At 35.0% G+C, this 17,831-nt stretch overlaps 2 protein-coding genes across 2 annotated transcripts; one reads left to right on the forward strand and one right to left on the reverse strand.

Annotated features, from left to right (window-relative positions):
- Positions 1–110: 110 nt before the first annotated feature.
- Positions 111–5,127, reverse strand: SPATA22 (spermatogenesis associated 22). Its single transcript, XM_075518120.1, has 8 exons — positions 5,085–5,127; positions 4,536–4,664; positions 3,754–3,808; positions 3,529–3,624; positions 2,112–2,466; positions 1,650–1,779; positions 682–779; positions 111–302 (listed from the first exon to the last, which is right to left on the reverse strand). The coding sequence occupies exons 1-8, from the start codon at positions 5,125–5,127 to the stop codon at positions 111–113; spliced, it is 1,098 nt and encodes a 365-aa protein (XP_075374235.1).
- Positions 5,128–9,149: 4,022 nt separating this feature from the next.
- Positions 9,150–17,163, forward strand: ASPA (aspartoacylase). The gene is made up of 6 exons (XM_075518356.1): positions 9,150–9,528; positions 11,896–12,091; positions 13,287–13,380; positions 14,166–14,273; positions 15,183–15,292; positions 15,837–17,163. The coding sequence occupies exons 1-6, from the start codon at positions 9,290–9,292 to the stop codon at positions 16,047–16,049; spliced, it is 960 nt and encodes a 319-aa protein (XP_075374471.1). The 5' UTR covers positions 9,150–9,289; the 3' UTR covers positions 16,050–17,163.
- The last annotated feature ends 668 nt before the right edge of the window (positions 17,164–17,831 follow it).

The raw sequence follows: 17,831 nt of genomic DNA on the forward strand, positions 1-17,831 counted from the left end.
TTCAATTATTTAATCAGATTTTCAGTATTAGTTTTGGTAAATGCTTTAGGATGTCCAGCCTTTATGGGTAATGATTAATGAAGATCGGTTTTGGACAACCATTTTGACTTTTAAATTTCATTCATTGTTTTTACATATGCTGTCATCTCAACATCTGCTATTTTAACAAATTCTTGGAAAGTGTTTTGTTCTTGAATAGTTGCTGGTCTTACAGAGACGCACTTGAAAATGTTCCTTTTTGCATCATAGTTTCCCATGCACCTGTGCACTCGACCTCTAATTAGTCTTGGAAGCTCCCGGTCCTTCATCAAAAGCATAATAAACAAATTAAAAAATTATACACCTTTCTAACATAAAAACTTTCAAAATGTCCTGTTGTTAGATATTAGTGGATTTCTGAAGACTACCTCAAAGGCAGAAGGAATTTACATCAGCTTTTTTGCTATTATCAACTACTTAGAAGCTGAACTGAAAGTCCCACCTTTTCTGTTGAAATGGAAGTCTGAGGATGCCTAAATAGTGACTGGATTATTCCTCTACACCGGTTTGGGAACAATATGGTATAAGCACCCAGCTTTCCTTTTACACAGTAATTTTCTGTTTTATCAGAATAACATTATCTTCATAGAAGGGATTATAGCTAGTGGTGTCTGTATTATGTACAGACACAGCAATACTTACAATTTCGTAAAATACACAAGGCAGACTCTCCTTTCCATCTCTCAAAAGAAAATTCTTTGCCCCGTATGCTCCAGGTGTGACAGCAGAATCAAGTGTGCCTATACCATTTAGCAAAAATAAATCATGACGTAAACATCAGAGCAGTACCAAGTATGATATACAAAGATACCATGACAACATTTGCTACACAAAAGCACTAAGATGTATCAAGTCAGCATCAGCTTTCTGTGAGAACTTGTGCTGACAGCACGGAAGTTCCAATACAAATTATGGGCTTTCCATAGTCTTTGCATAGTAAAATTGTATATGATGGCGCTCTAAACTGAGTGACCAAATGTAGGTTTCATAACTATCACTGTAAACAGGTTATTCCCTTGTTAAGCAGAGCACAACACAATTCTCTTTAAGTTTTATTGATCTTCATATGCAAATCAACTTTAAACATTTGCAACCTCATCAAAATAGTTTTCTGAGATGCCATTATGTTGTATATTATTTGCCTTGATTTAAAGTTTTGTCATTTCAGTCTTTTGTCACGTTCATTTCTCAGATAACGTCAATTAAAACGCACAGTGAAACACACTAAAAGTCATCTATGTTTAGAAGTACTCCAGACTTGAATTTATTCCCTGATTAATTGCATTAAAAATTACTGTAAAACTGTACCTCCCTACAGAAGGTTCCTTTTTAATAGGAAAATGTATCGTAAGACATTCTAAAAACAAGGAAAGAAAAGAAACAGGATAGAAAGAGCTTAAATGTTGGAGGATAACTGTAGCATTAATTTTGTACCTACTTTAGTCATATTTGATAGCTGAATGGATCTCCCAGCAAGAAAATTAGATGGTGCTCATACCAGTATTTTGTGGCTTTAAGTATTTCAGCTATTGTCCCTACAGTTAATAACATTTTCTCTTGACTGTTGTCCTACCATTATTATCAGTTACAGCACAATCTACCATGCTTACCTAAAACTTCAAATAATAGTGCAGTTTTATAAGCATATTGACTCCAATGCCTCATACTTTCAATGACTGCAGATATGATTCGCAAAGAATTCTTTTTTTCTTTACTTTTTAATTGAGATGATGAAAATTCCTTTCAGAGAAAGATGAAAACTCAAGTCAGAGATACACACTCATGCAATTTTAAAAGGCACATAGACCTTTATATATCATGTTAAATACCCAATGTTTACATTAAAATTAGAGTATTTGTTCAGACTATACAAACAACTCCCTGCCAATTTATATGATCACACTGAGGATTGTAGGTTATTATAGTATGAAAATCTCAATTCTAAATTTTCCGAAACTTAAGGGTTCACTAAGGCAGCTAGGACTGATGAAAGCCCTCATGGTTCCACAATTTTCTTTTTCTTTACTGTTTTCTTCACTGTATCTTCCTATTAACTCTCTCCATAAGTTTACCTGACTTTTGCCTTCTGGAACACAATCAAATTGTTTTTCATTCATTTTATTTTTCTGAATATTGTGGTTAAACTTATATGCCAGACTATGATCCTGCAGACTTCTTGAAACAGCGTTAGGTTTCACTGGCCATTGTCCTTTAGATGTATATATTTGCCTGGTTTCTGTTGTTTTGATATGCTGAGATGCATTACAGTTATCAGAGGTTTTTTGCTGCTGAACAGTTTTCAAACTATTTGAAAGGCTCTCAAACTTTCGAATAATTCCACTATCAGATCTTGAATTTGTTGTGTTACTTAAAGGAGTATACTCATTTCTGTTCCAAACTTTAGTACTGGGAGCCTTCTCTTCTGCCCTGCAGTATGACATTAGACATAGTTCAGTATCACAGTATCTATTCTGAATACTCAGATATGTCATTAAAGTATATAAAAGCAATCTATGTATTGTTGGTTTAGCTTTAAAAAATCTGTTAAATATTCAGACTCAAAGCACTTGAGTATACACTTAAATTTATCCATATACAGGGCAGTGATCACACCTGTGCTTAAATCCAGCTGAATTCAATAGGCCTTAAAAGCACGCTTAATTATTGTCCTGCCCTGTATAAGGGATCCTTCCTGACCTAAGATTCACATCTTTTCCATAAAATCTTATTCCTAAAATAAAAGAAGCAAAGTTTCTTCTGACAGTGATATTTCCAAATTCTTCTACCACCATCACAGAAGAAATCATTTTACAACAAACTCTAGTGCTGACCTTATTCTTTCTAGCACCGTTCATTTTATAAAGGCTGCTCAGAAACTCCTTCCATCTCCATTCCATTTTGCCTTTCAAGGCACTTGTTTGAAACATTCACTCTCTTTTTGCCATTGGAAAGGAACAGGAGGAAGGGAAGAGAGAAAAAGGACAACATTGCTGGAAGTTTTCCTGCCAGCTCTAGGCACCTGAATCTGTAAGCTTTTCCTTGGTTTATAAAAGCAGTGTTCACAATCATGTTCAGTTTTGATTAAACGTTTCAATATACAATTGCCCTAACGTACACTGATAGAAACTCATTTGAGTCTATTGATAAATTTGGGTTGAAAGTGGGCAAAACTTCCAGTAAAGGGGAATCTCAAAAAATTACATCTAAGACCAGCAAAATTCAATCAACTTTTACAGTAAGACTGAATTTTAGGCCTGATAATAAGGCTAGATATTAGGTCAAATTAATAGGCCTCATTAGGTACACTGGAAAGATACTTCATTTCAGTGGGTTTTGGCTCATAAGCACAATGGAATTATGATCAGTGATGATCTGAGAATTGAAAGGGTTTCTCCGAATGCTATAAGAATATGGAAAATTTAAGATATATTTTCACGTAAGAACAATTTTGGTTAAGGAAGGATAATAAAAATTAAAGACTTCACCAACCTGCAGGCATACAAGTTTTTTCCAGCATTTGCTAAATTAGACTTTGATGCATTTGGTGGTTTCACAAGGGAAGGAGCCATCTGATGTTCTGTTAGGCTTTCAAAGATAAAGTATCAGTGACATAGTAGCAGCTTTATTGTAAGACAGACACATGGATCATAGTTTGTGAAAAAATTAGTACCCAAATAAAAATCAATAAGAAACAAATAATCTGCTTTTACATACCCATTGTTTGCTGCTTTCTGTAGTTCAGCCACTTCTGGGTTTGCAGTTCCCCAGCCTAGTTCTCAAGAGACAAAGGATTGAATATAGATACAAACTGAAAAGATTGAAAGGTAATAGGTCTACTTAGGGCTCCTACTCTTCATCTGCTTAACGTTCCACAAATAGTCTCACACAGGAAAGAGAAAGAAAAAAAAAAGGGAATGTGATCCTTTGATATCTGTAATTATAAGGCAACTTCTAACAAGTAGGTTGCTTCTCTAGACAATGGTTAAATTACAGACATTAGACTTATTAGCACAGAGACTTTTACTTTATTATAAGTAAACTTTTTCACTTTAAGTGAAACATAAAGGAAGTACTAAAGGCAGAATTTGGCATCATTCTTTCCAAGCAGAATTTGAAGAACAGAAGTTCTCTTCTGAATTACAAGAAAGACATAAATGTTTCTTCTTGTAACACAGGACTTGAATGTTGATTGAAATCAACTGAAAACAAAAGGTCAGAGTTTCAAGAGACTCTATTTAAATGCCAGTGCTACTTCATTCTCTAAGACACAAAGAGTCAAACTCCCTCTAGGCACCAAATATAAAAAGCTCAATTGTATAGAGGAGAAAGAAATTTCCTGGAGGACATTTTTTACATAATGGACTTTTCAGAAATAAACATAAAGGATGCATATAGTTCTTGATAAAGACAATGTCTAATTTAATAAAATACAGTCATAAAGTTATGGTTTATTTGGATTTAGAGACATTAAAAAAAATTAAATATATCTTATTTACCAAATGATGTGGGAGAAAAGTCGTAACTACGAGTCCCAGAGCTGGTACCTGGCTCATTTTTGAGTGGATTTGAAGTGAGGGGCTGCCTATTTCTTTTTTTCTGATTGAACAGAAGTACAGGCAGACAACCTAAAATTCAAATTCAAATACTACTACTATACCAATAGCAAAAGGATACACAATCTACACTTAAAATATGTAAATAAAATTACTTAACAAGTATTTTACATCACCCACAGGATTGCATTCCATAAACGCATAACAGACCAGCCACTCCCTCACCGAATTTATATTCCCAGCCCTCTGTCCTGCACATAATCCTGTGAATGAAACATTTCCCTTAGTGACCAGTCCCCTGACTCCATTCAGAATCTTGTCCTGTGCTGCAATAAAACAGATAACCCATGCAAGTGCACTCAGGAAATAGAGGTCTAGGACTGAATACTGTATGTCCTGTATGAATACTGCATGTGTGTGTGTGTGTATACATATATATTTGTAAAAGCATAAGGAGGTATGAATGGTAAAGCACAAAAGAATGGATGGTACCTGCTGTGCTGCGAGTTGAAGTGTCAGCTAGACTCCTTTTCATTTCTTTGCTGTATCTTAATAGGCAAGAATGTATTGATTACTCTAAATTTGCTGTATGGAAGTTAGATAAGCAAAGTAAACTAATTCATGTGTAAAGACATCCAAATTTTATGTGATTTTATGGCAGTTTCTCTTAACTCTCTGTATACCCAGTGACATGCATCACTTCAGACACAAGTCTAAAACACACTAGCAGTTGTACTGAATTTAGAAGATCCATGGATACACAAGTAACATGCAATTGCTCTTTGCAGATTAAAGGGCCCAAATGATTACATTTTTGAAATAGAAGTTGTATTCTCTACTTTTTTTAAGTGCTGTAAAAATACTGAATTCACTTCTGAATTTAAAAGTACATATACATTCAAATACAAGGAATATTTTTTAATTCCTGAAAATAGAATACGAATAGAAAATGCATACTTATACATTGCCGCAAAGTGTGATGGCAAGGTACATGGCTTTGAATAAAAAACCGATTTAACTATTCTGTGAAAAATATTGTCATGCTTCAAAAAATAAACTTCTTTTCTGTAGTTTATGGTACAGACCTAAAACCTTTAGCCAATTTCTTCATATATAAAATACTTCACAAGTCAAAAAACTATTATTATCAGTCAAATATTATGAACAGAAAAAGTATATATTAGCATATTAGGTACAGGTAGTTTGCCATATTTGTTTTCTGATTAAGCTACTTCTATAGTAAATGTCTATGTATTACTGTATACATTGAGGAGACTACACAGACTGTTGCGTAGAATGAGTTGCTATTCTATCAAAGTTAGTTACTGGTGCATATTGCCTTTAGTGGCATACGAATATTACTGCATACTTGTGTGTATAAATAATATAAGGCATTACCTCTACATTTATTTTGATCTGGCAGTTAACCATATGCAGCTATTAAAGACATTGGTAAGAATGAAGCACAAGTATCTACCACAGCTAGACTAATAGATCAATTCACTCTTTATTTCTGTGAGATACATCAATTACATGTATAACAACATCAGAGCAGCTTCTAGTTCATTGCTGTTACACAATTTAAACTGTATTGCTAGCACTAGGAAGCCTAATGGGTACCAGTAAGTGACATACTTGTAAAATAAAACCCCATAAACTTGGCATTTCAGTTTATGAAGGCAGTTTTGGTGTTGCACAGGATTTTAGACTGTATTGTTTTGCTTTCTGTCCTCTCTTGAAGACAAGCAACCAAAACCCAGAACTAAAGCTATAGGAAAAAAATAAGCTAAGGATGGAGAACAGAAGATACCAGGGTAAGCCTCCGCAGTACTTCACACAGCAGCAGTACCCAGTCACAGGCTAAGGGAATCTGAAGTCCTTGCTTGAGTCTGAAGGAGAGGGCTGAGGTGAAGCCCGCCAGAAATAACGGACCAAACGGCCATGCTCTCGCGCCTCAGAGAGCGAGAAAAGGGCGGGAAGCGGTTGACGCCGCTCCCCCTCCACAGGAGGCAGCGCAGCGCCCGCCGGAGCTGGCGCAGGCGCCGTTGGCCGCGGGAGGCCGTCGGTGAGGGGGCGCCTGGCGCCGCGGGGCACCCACACCGGCGTGGTTGGAAGGTGCCTGTCCCAAGCTGAGGAGAGCGGGACAAGGAGGGCAGCTCGCAGGAACAGTTAAATTAGTCTTCTGTAGGATTTGATTAATTATCTCCGTACCCGTGGAACTGGCCCACGTGGTGCCATTTTCAGCACTTAGAGAACCCGGGGCAGGCGCTGAATACCCACAAATGTGTGAACACAAACATGGATATAAAGAAAACTATCTGCATGCTTCATACTGCTTTTCTCTTCAGCCACTGTTCTGGGTTTTACACATGGCTGTTTTCAACCGTGTAACTTCTGACTGGTTCCTGTGTAAAATCTTGGCACTCGGCAGGATTGGAGCCTGTCCTTTTGCCATCCCAATTTTTGCTTCAGCCAGTGCCTTAGAAGGCTTTGGTGAGCCACGTTACACTTCTTATACCTTCGTGGCTTTGATAGCTAGACTTCATTTCATTTACATTCTATTGTTGCATATGTTTTTCAGCTCGTGGCACACGTTCTGAGCTTTCAGATGTGCTACTAGATATTTGTATGTAGTACATAAAAACAATCTGAATTGTTAATAAACTAAATATGATCCTACATAATTTTTTCAAAGTGTAAGTATTGGCAAAGCACAGGAATAAGGGATTCGTCCTGGTGTTTAATTAAGAAGAGTAAAAGGTTTTCAAGTGTCTGAATTTATGCCACAAATTCACGGGTGCTTGTAATGTCCTGGGAGAGCAGGAGTTAAAAGCTGTTTGGAAGTTAACGTGCTCTAAGGGTATAAAAGAAGCCTCCATGGCTTTAGTCCCTAACTCATGTTTGGAAATGCACTGTATCTGTCCTAAAAAAGCTCTTCTTAGGAAACAAACTTCTTGCATGTTAAATGAGGTAAGTGCACAAACGATCTCTGTATTTCATTCAGCGTTTTTCAGTGAGTTACAACCATTACAGTACCACCAGCAATCAATGATAAACTATATGGACTAGCACTGCATGTTTGCATTTTGCCGTTTACTCTTCAAAATGCTGTGGCGTTTAAATTCAGCAAACCAAGATTCAGAGCGTGACTCATTTTTTCAGGCAGGGTGTAAATAGCCGTTTTGGCACCACCGCTGAGGAGACTGGGGTCAAAGGACAGTACAGACTGTCCAGTGCTGTAAAATACAACTTTACTGCTTTGTTTAATAAATTACTTACGATGATTAAATATCTAGCAGCTTCTAAGTACAGCAGTAATACAGTTGAGTGTTTAAGTAAACCGTCTCTCTGTATTAACTTGCTGTAAGGTTCAGCAACTCTGTATGCATAAGCTGAAACAGAGAGAGCAACTTTTGTAGGAAATATATTCCTGGCAGAACTTGTCTAGATAAATCCTGTGTTTAGCTTTCTTTTTGTAGACCTACAGTCTATCAGCCTGGGTTATAAAGCCTCTCCCAGGCACTAGCCAAGTACTCTCTCAGTTATGGAGTATAATCTCAATAAAAAGGAATTGTTCAATAAACGTTCTTTATTCCCTTGCAATGTAACATTTTTTTATATTTATATCATGTGTCAGATACTAATTGCAAATACTTCCGTCATTTAGAGCAGTAAAACTTACTTTCTGTTATTAAGACCTTTTATTCTAAATGTTTTGATCCTCATGATGGAAGTTATGGCTGCTCTTCAGCTTAAGTTTCAGAAGCCTATCTGAATGCTTGTGGAAACGGAAGAAGTCAAGTTGTTGACTAAGGTTTTTTTGGGGGGAGAACACAACTATTGTCCCATTGTGGTCTATATCTGTTTCCTTTGTAATAACAGATTGCAGAAGTTAGAAGCGTTGTCCCTGGCAAAGTTGTTTCAATGTGTTACAGGTCTGTGTTAGCAGATCCCGAGACAGAACTAGAGCCAGGAATACTACGTCAGTAGTGAATAAATTGCACTTTAATTTCAGCTAGTGTTCCTTCTAATCACTGTTCTTCAGATATTATAAAACAAAAAAGGTCATACAAGCAACAACATGCTTTGAGGATCTCAGCTGTTCTTGGTTTTTTAGATGAAAGTACTTGATGTTTCAGCATTATGTGTTGATCTAGAGCCAAGATATTCATATTTCACTGGTTTTGCTCACTTTAAATCATTCTGCCCTTAGTATACTGTAATGTTTATGTAACTTCAAACATACATGAGTATACTTGTTACACCTAGTTTGCAAATGCAACAATGTCAGAGATATTTAAGTGCATTATTAAAGCTTACATTAAAAAAGCCTTTTCATACTGTCATTAGTACAAGATTTACCTATATGTCATATATTAATAGAGATTGCCTGGAGAAGTTAGCTTTTGAACTGCATAACAGTACCATTAACAGATTTGGAGATATTACTAAATATGGTAAATGAAGGGGAGGGCTCCTCGGGAGGGAGGAGTGTCAGGTTAGCAACTCCCCGCCTTGCCACGGGAGTCTAAAACTGTTAGAGAAATGTTAATTCACTTTCATTCACATCTGACCTAAACAGGCTTAAAGAATTTCCTATTTAAAGGAGTAAAAAGAATTTTTTTTTTGAGATAAAAGTTTTACTTTATCATTATTTTCTGGTTTGCTTTCAGCAATTCTTAGAGCTGCTGAAAAGCATGACTTCCTCTTCTGTTGTTGATAAACCTCCGGTAAGACGGGTTGCCATCTTCGGGGGAACTCACGGCAATGAGTTATCAGGGGTATTTTTGGTCAAGCACTGGCAAGAGAATGGAGCTGAGATTCAAAGAACAGGAATGGAAGTGAAACCATTTCTTACCAACCCAAGAGCTGTGAAGAAGTGTACTAGATACATTGACTGTGATCTGAACCGTGTTTTTGACCCTGATAATCTTGGGTAAGAACAGTTGTACTTTCTGTTGTTTTACTTTTCTGTTTTTTAAAATTGTAAGGAGCTGCCTTTCCAGATTAAAATGTTAACACAAGTTCCACTACTATTTTAACTGTGCAGTCACATAACTGAAATTACTGACCTTTAACCCAAAAAGAACAAATTGCATGCGTGTTAACAGATTCATTTTAAAACTATTGCTAGTAGAATGAGTCTCAAACCAACACATAATCTTAAGCACAGCATTTTAAATTAGTATTAGATTAGCTGTATTTGTGTAAACTTAACTATTGCTGTTCTGAGTTGCAAAGGTTTAAAGGTAGACATCTGAGTATCTGAAAGAATGGCAGACAAATCAGGGAAGTGTATTTAAGGTCAGTTATATAGAGTAAAAGATGAAAACTTTAAATTAGCTAAGTTAGAAATAGTGTATTCTATGCCAAAATGATAGCCAAAAAGTCTCAATAGTTTAACTGACTCATTTTAGAAGAAATACAAGCTATAATAACTGTAAAATAGTAATTGATTTTACATTTTTAGTGGGATTTTATGTTTCTCTGCTTTTGAGACATCTATTCCAGAGGTGTACTTTGCTGTATAAACATTCTTATGCTTGGTATAGTTGCATGCTAAACAGGTAATTATGTTTCCAAAAGGTCTTAATGGTAAAGGTGAATATCACTGAAAGAAATATGTATCACATATTTTGTAAGCATGGTTATTCTTATCCTGCACGTCTTTTCATCTGGCTTTTCATCTTAGAATTTTGTTGTTTATTATTATATATAAGATAAACAGACTTTTTGACACATAAGTGTTGAGGCCATTCTTTTAATTGCTTACTTAGGACAAACGTATGAAAAAAAAGTGGTTTTGTTTGCTTTCAGCCGCTTTGAACATAGAACACGTGAAGAAATAGCAGATGAAGACATCTGCAGGTTGTCTTCATTTTTTAACTAAAATTCCTCAGTAAATCCCATTAAGTTGCCCAGTCCTGTGACAACACTACTGACTGTCTGGAATACCTTCACCTGATCCTTTTAAGTGTAGACCCTTCAAGATTACAAATTATTTTACAAAATAAGAAAAAGAAGAGTGAAATCCTGATACTACTGAAAGTAATGGTGGAAGTCCCACTGGCTTCGATAAGAAGTATTAATTTAACAATTTTACGTGAAGAAACCTTGAATTTCAAAGACAGAACTAAAGAATACAGAGGTAGATTATGTGATATACAGAATCATCAAAATAGAAAAAGGAGCTTGAGGGGCTCAGGTAAAACTTCTAATCCTCCTCACGTCCCACCAGGAGATCAACTGCATGTAGACGTTCCTAATAGATTATGTCTTGCCATTTCTAATACTCCAGCAGTGGTGATCCCATAATTTTCCTCAGCAACCTCTTCTAATGCTTAAATATCCATGCAGTTAGTAAGGTGTTTTGTTAGTATTTAACAAAACTTTCTCTATGCAACTTAATACCCGTATTTCTTACAAAATTAAAATATTACAAAGCTTGAGCTGTATTGAGAAAGAAAACTGAATTTAGCGCAAAAAATATTGGGTGTGTCTGTATTATACTTGGGTAGTATCCCAAGCCTGTCATCAAAACCAGATCTGCTGTCTATGCGGAACAAGTCTGAACCTACAGCAGCTTTGTACACTGTTAATATGTAAGATAGATGTCTGTATCATACATCAGTTTCCTATAGAGCCCTTATACAAAGGAAGCAGATCTCAGACCTTTCCTTAGGCTAAGACTTTTTTTGAAGTGTAGTACAGACATAGTCACCTGAGATTACAAGTATTAAAACTTCAGAGGAATAGATTTGAGGTACCAAATCTTCCATGAGCTTTGAAGGTCAGGAGGGCTCAAAACAATAGACTGTAAAAGTCTGATCAGAATATGAGAAGACAAGAAATAAAGCAAGTTACAAAAGACCTTGTGACTGATGTCCAAGGTACAAGGGCATAGACCAATACCTGAATACCGTCTTCAGTAGGAGGTGGATCCAGTCTTGGAAGTGGTTTAAGTGGTTGATAAATTTTGAGTTAGTTTTCTGCATAGGGGGAAATTTTAGGATATAAAGAAATAAGAGAGAAGTAAATAGTCTCCAGCTAAAGTCAGATCGAAAAATTCTTACTACCCTTCTGCGCAAGATACATAATAGTAAGACCTGTTTAACAATCATATTTGTTTTTTTCAAGCACAAATGAATCACGTTTTAACAGTTTGGTAATTAAATAGGTGATTTTTCCAATAGGTGATTCCAGTCAATTATGGAATTAAAGTAAAAAGAAAAGGGTATACATATTTTGTTGACTGTAAAGCCATGGAATGAGTTTACTAATTTCTTTGTACTGATATTAACAGCAGGACAGTGGTGGAAGATATTCCATATGAAGTGAGAAGGGCTCAGGAAATCAATCAGATATTTGGTCCAAAAGGTAGTGATGATGCGTATGACCTTATTTTTGACCTTCACAACACCACTTCTAACATGGGTGGTACCCTTATTCTTGAAAACTCCAGGGATGACTTTACAATTCAAATGTTTCATTATATCAAGGTAAAACTAATTTAAATGAACTATTAAAATAGATTATTAGTTGTAATGTTGTATTACTATATATTATTTTGTAGTTCCTTTAAATACGCTATTTTTTATTCTGCAAAACTGTTTAAAATATTTAATCACTCATAGGATGGGGTTTTTTAATCAGAGATAATTAATAATTTGATTATAATATCAGGTAATTCAGATTTGAACTCATCATAATCTTCATGTATTAAAATGAGTGTTAGTAAGACTGATGGGCAAAGAGGAATGCTTAGAATAACATCTATGAAAATGAATGTAATTTAATCTGCTTTCAGACTGATCTGTCAGGAACTTGGATAAATTTGGGTCACTCATGCTAAATAGTTAAACATTAATTTTATTAAATAAAGACATGGAAAAAATAATGGAACTAGGTAATGACAAATGTTCCCTTCATCAGTATTTATAGGAATAGTGATATGTCTTTAGAAGCTGTTTGATTCTGCTGTTTCTGAAGCTGATAAGTATTGGTAGAGTGAGATTTGCAAAAGTGCTGGCTAAAGCGTAATCCAGTTGAAGTAGTAGAGACCTAGACAATGACTGATGAAGTCGAGGTTAGGCCAATGGTGTGGAATTTTAATCTTTTTTTTCCTTAGAAACAAGGTATATTTTAACATTTGGGGTTTTTCTTATTACATGCATCCCATTTAAATATTTATAAAATATTTGAAGATACAGAAAGCTTGTGACTAAAATTATAAGAGCAGCGATGGTAGGCAGTCATCAGGAAAGAGGCCTGAAATAGGCTTCTATGTCAAAAAAAGGTTAAAATAAGGCTTAATTCACAATCTCTGTCCCCATAAGAGAATCCAAGTCTAACACAAAAAATACTTGAAATCTGCTTTACGGTATTTTGATTCTAAGTTTTGGAAGCCTGATGAGTAGATTTTTCTTCCTGTTAGCAATTTAAGACTAGAACTGTGTTCAGTTATATTAGGAGACAGCAAAGTTCAGTGGAGCATTCCTGGCATGAGTTAATGGAAAGGAGACCAACAAATACAGCTTTGTACGTTTTCTAAAGATGTCCTACTTCTTTGAGGGCCGTGAAATAAAGGCAACATATTGAAGATATTGTGTAAATCACTTCTGCATCAGTAATCTTTTGTGGCACAACATTTTAAAATATTTGCATAACAAAAAAATTTTTAAACAATCTTCACAGAACGCTTTGGCTCCAGAACACTGTCCTGTTTTGCTGATTGAACATCCTAGTTTGAAATACGCAACAACTCGATCTGTAGCAAAACATCCTGTTGGTAAATATGAAAAATAAAGACTATTTTAACCCACCATAAATTATTTTAAAATATGCCTGTTTCCAGATCTGTTCATTTATACAGAGTCCTCTGATCACTAGTAGCTATTTATTTGACAATATATTTACTGAATCAAATGTATATGATTATCTCTTCTTCTGAAGAGTTCTGATTTGTACTTGGCTTACAAAATACAGAAGCCAGATGGAAATTCTTAAACTCTGTTAACCCACTGTTTACAGAAAATATTTATAATATATGAGGATAAGGAAGAAGCAACAGCTTCAGAAAAGAAATGTTTACGTCCTCTAAATAAGCCTTGGCTGAAACACTGGTTGTTAGCCAAGAGGAGGAAAAGAGCAGATGAGATAAAGGAAGGGGGAAATGATGTTCTGCATGGAAGTGGTTAACTTTGTCATTTACAGAATCAGAATCAAAACCATAACCATAGAAAAGAAATCATTAGTTTGCTTTTCATGTTAAACAATGAGTTCTCTAAAATGCAGCATGGAACGATAGGATGAGGAAAAGAATAAAAGAAATGAATATATATAGTGACTCTTTCTCTTACCCTAGTAGCACACTCAAAAATGTACATACGGTTCTTTAATCTGACCCTGACTGGTGAGCTAAATTTTCTGCTTGCCTTAAAAATCACATAACTCTGTACTTTACAGTTCCTCTTAAACTAAAACACAGACCCAATCAGACATCTATTTTTTGCTGTGTAATCTAAGCGTGTGATAATTATGGCTATACTAATAATCTCCCTCATCTGCAATCAGGTGTGGAGGTGGGTCCCCAGCCACAAGGTGTTGTTAGAGCTGATACTTTGGACAAAATGAGGAAGATTGTCAAACACGGCCTTGACTTTGTGCAACTTTTTAATGAAGGTAGAGTAAGTAATGGGAGAATCCTGTGTCATATCAGTGGGAGAATATTTTGTTCTAAAATAGGCTGGGCTACAACATTGTACAGTTAAACAGGTGAAAGGGCGGCGGGGGGAGGATTGTTCTCTAGACCACCTAAGTGTAGCATCAGAAAATCAGAATTCCTGTGTAGCTCCTTTGGGTAGCTTTAAGGATATTTCCTCTTTCTGAAGATTCAATAAGTATACTTGATCTTAATCTTACAGTTGCTTTGAGAATGTGAAATACTAGCTAACAATATTTGTATAGTAGTAGGTACATGGAGAACATACATAAATTAATACTAAGAAAGAAGTGTTTAATTTACATGCCTTCTGTGCATGGTTATCTAAAATTAAAGTCAATAAATTTTGTAAGATTTTGTTATATCTCTGTACTATCTAAAATACATACTGACAAAAATAGGTGTTTAAAATTCTTTTAAAGTACATTTTGTCAGTGGGCTTTTTTGGAAATAGAAGGAAAAGAATATAGTTGTGCATGTCAATCTCCATTATTGTGCTGGAATGGTAAAGATTAAATAGCACCAATACCATCCAACTACTATCCAACACAGGCCTTCCTTTGATTTCTTCATCTACAAAATGTATCTTTTTAAGTAGACAGTGAAAAGTCACATTGCAGCATCAAATTTAGATCTGGGCTTCGTATGCTACAGTACATGACTGTACAATCTTTCTGCAACTTGGCTTCGAGGGGACAAAAAAAAATCTGGAGCCAGACATTTTTATGATACGAGCTAATCACTAGTGTGTAAACTTTGACGAGGGACAACCTAATGATTTAAGCCATTCTAAACAGAATAAATAATGCATTGTTCTTTTTAACAGGCAGTTGTTCATTCTGACTTTAAATTACATTTATTCTTTCTAGGAAAGGAATTTCCACCATGCACAATTGAGGTTTTTAAAATAATGGAGAAAGTAGATTATCCCAAGAATAAGAATGATGAAGTTATTGCTATTATTCACCCTAAACTGCAGGTAAATTCTAAAATAGTTTCAATTTGTGACATTTTGTAAGTATTCCTGTGTTGCTTCTGCTACTTTGTAGTGTATTTTAATAGTAAAGATTTAAAATGACAATATTGCCAATGCGTTTATTGAATACTTTAGACCTTCCCTATAGTAAGTTCTGTCACTGAGGTCATATAGTATTATAGTAACTGACCTGGGAATCACTGAATCTAACATTGCTTTTGAACCTAAAACTGCAAAGAAAAAGGCAATAGGATAGCTTGTATTCTAAAATATAAATCTAATTTTGAATTCTAAAATGAGGCCCTGTTTTTAATCAATTGTGAGCATATGCAGTTTCCTTTTAGTTCACCTTTACCAGTGGATTCTATACAAGCCTGAAAACGAGGGCCAGAAACCTGAAATTACATACTGAAGATTAAAAGGAATTCTGTTAAAAGCTTTTGCCATAAACTGGAGAGAATATAATTATTGAGCATAAACTCAGAAATCACATGAAATATACAAAAACCTGAAAGTAAATATATTCTATTTATTTTCTTTCTCTAAGGATCAAGACTGGCAGCCACTGAACAATGGTGATCCTCTATTTTTGACTCTTGATGGAGAAGTGATTGCATATAAAGGGGACTGTACAGTCTATCCAACATTTATTAACGAAGCTGCATATTACGAAAAGAAACAAGCTTTTGTAAAAACAGTAAAAATGAAACTCACTGCAAAACACATCAGATCCTCAGTCTTAGACCAGAACGCTTCTTAAACGCTTATTACAGACGGTCAATACATAAAGTGGATTTCTTCTGTGAAATCCAGTGTCATTCAGTAGTAATTCATAGAATAAATGCAGAATCTAATTTTAAATTGTAATTTAATTAACTTTGCTGAGCACTTTTAAGATGAAACATTATCATAATGCTAATTATGATTGTTTCCTTGTTCTAATACATTACTATAGATGCAAAGAATAAATATTATTTTTATGAAGTTTGTTAGTTCACACTATATAAAATGATTAAACAGTGTACCACATATGGGTTAGTGGCTATAAAACTTATATCCAGCATCATATAAAAAGATGCTTATCCACAAAACTACATTATATTAAAAAATTACAGCATTTCTACTTTATAATCCCAAACCTCCAATAACCAACACTTTTTTAAATGAGGTGATCCTTGAAACTAATTCCTCCGATATGAGACAAAGGAAAAGCTAGGGAGAGAAACAGAGTGAGGGTATGATATTAAAATTCTTTTGTATGATCTGCATTTGTGACTAACCCATACTGCACTGAAGTGGAAGCCTTGGGGTTTGTTTTGTTTTTCTTTTTATACTTATGAAGATATAAAATAAGCTAAACACATATGATTTCTGAGAAAAATACACTAAAATGAAATGTAAAGCTTTTTAAATTTAAAGTATTACAAGATTAATTGAAGCTGTTTCTGATTTAATATTAATTTAAAAATAAAAAGTTTGAATTTAGAAAGTATCTAGTTGTTGGAAATATACTGGAACAATATTCAAATTCAGGAACAAGATGTGCTTATCCCATGGAAATTTTTGAAGAAAGTTTCTATTGTGATGGAGACAAGAGAAGTTTATAGCTTTATAACTTTCTAGGTGTATCCACGTACTGCTTATAACATTTTCCAAATAAAATTTTAATCAATTGTTGTACCACAAAAGTTCTCAATGAAGGCCACAGGATTAGGTAATTACTCAGGTTTTGATGAAGAGCAATGCGCAAACCATACCTGAGTATTTCAGAATGGAAATTAAGAAGAATTCCATATGGGGAGACTTCCCAGAATTTTGAGACTGATTTGTTCTGCAAGTGTAGAGAGAAAGCCTGTCATAGTAGCTGAAAGAGAGAAGAAAATGGGCATTTAATTAATTTTCTAAAGTTGTTTTTAACATGTTTGACAATAATTGGGGATAGAGAAAACATTAAGAACTTTGCATAAGGATACAATAATTAGCTATTTACTGAAAGATTGTGTAGATAACCCCCAAATTACATCTTTTGAAAAAGCGATGTCTTCCTTATTTACTACTAAGCCAAAATCCTTTTTTCCTTGCTTTGTGTAACTCCTATGGCAATAAAATAAAAACACAGGACAGAATGTTTATTGAATTACAAGTTTTATTTCTTTAATTTAAATAAACATTGTATAAAAAGTACAGAATTATCTGTTCTAGCCATTATTCCTAGCGTTCTTGATAAGAGCCTTGAGATAGGAGACAGTACATGTGATCTGGCAGGGCTCTGTGGCCACAGGAGGGTATTTTCTCAGCAAAGAACTTTTAGAAACAACCCCCCAGCTTGTTCCTCAGTTTTATCGTACAGTTTTGTACCTGGACATTGGCACAGCGCATTCCTGACAGTTTTTTGTGCCTTCCCTGTTTTATGGCTACACCTACAGAGTGACCTCAGTACAGCACACAGATATCTGAACTTGTTTTCAGTGACAAGTCTACCCATAGCAACACAGAGTACAGCGCAGGCTAGTTTATTCTGGTTCCTGAGTATACGTGAAGA

The sequence above is a fragment of the Mycteria americana genome, chromosome 15 (assembly GCF_035582795.1).
Source record: "Mycteria americana isolate JAX WOST 10 ecotype Jacksonville Zoo and Gardens chromosome 15, USCA_MyAme_1.0, whole genome shotgun sequence".
Taxonomy (NCBI): domain Eukaryota; kingdom Metazoa; phylum Chordata; class Aves; order Ciconiiformes; family Ciconiidae; genus Mycteria; species Mycteria americana.

Coding starts and splice junctions, on each gene's coding strand:
- SPATA22 (XM_075518120.1), bottom strand. CDS start 5,127: ATGAAAAGGAGTCTAGCTGACACTTCAACTCGCAGCACAGCAG. Junction 2,467..3,528: donor AAAAACTTGTATGCCTGCAG/GTTGGTGAAGTC, acceptor GTCATACTGCAG/GGCAGAAGAGAAGGCTCCCA. Junction 303..681: donor CTTGTGTATTTTACGAAATT/GTAAGTATTGCT, acceptor CTTTTGATGAAG/GACCGGGAGCTTCCAAGACT.
- ASPA (XM_075518356.1), top strand. CDS start 9,290: ATGACTTCCTCTTCTGTTGTTGATAAACCTCCGGTAAGACGGGTTGCC. Junction 12,092..13,286: donor AAATGTTTCATTATATCAAG/GTAAAACTAATT, acceptor CAATCTTCACAG/AACGCTTTGGCTCCAGAACA. Junction 13,381..14,165: donor TGTAGCAAAACATCCTGTTG/GTAAATATGAAA, acceptor ATCTGCAATCAG/GTGTGGAGGTGGGTCCCCAG.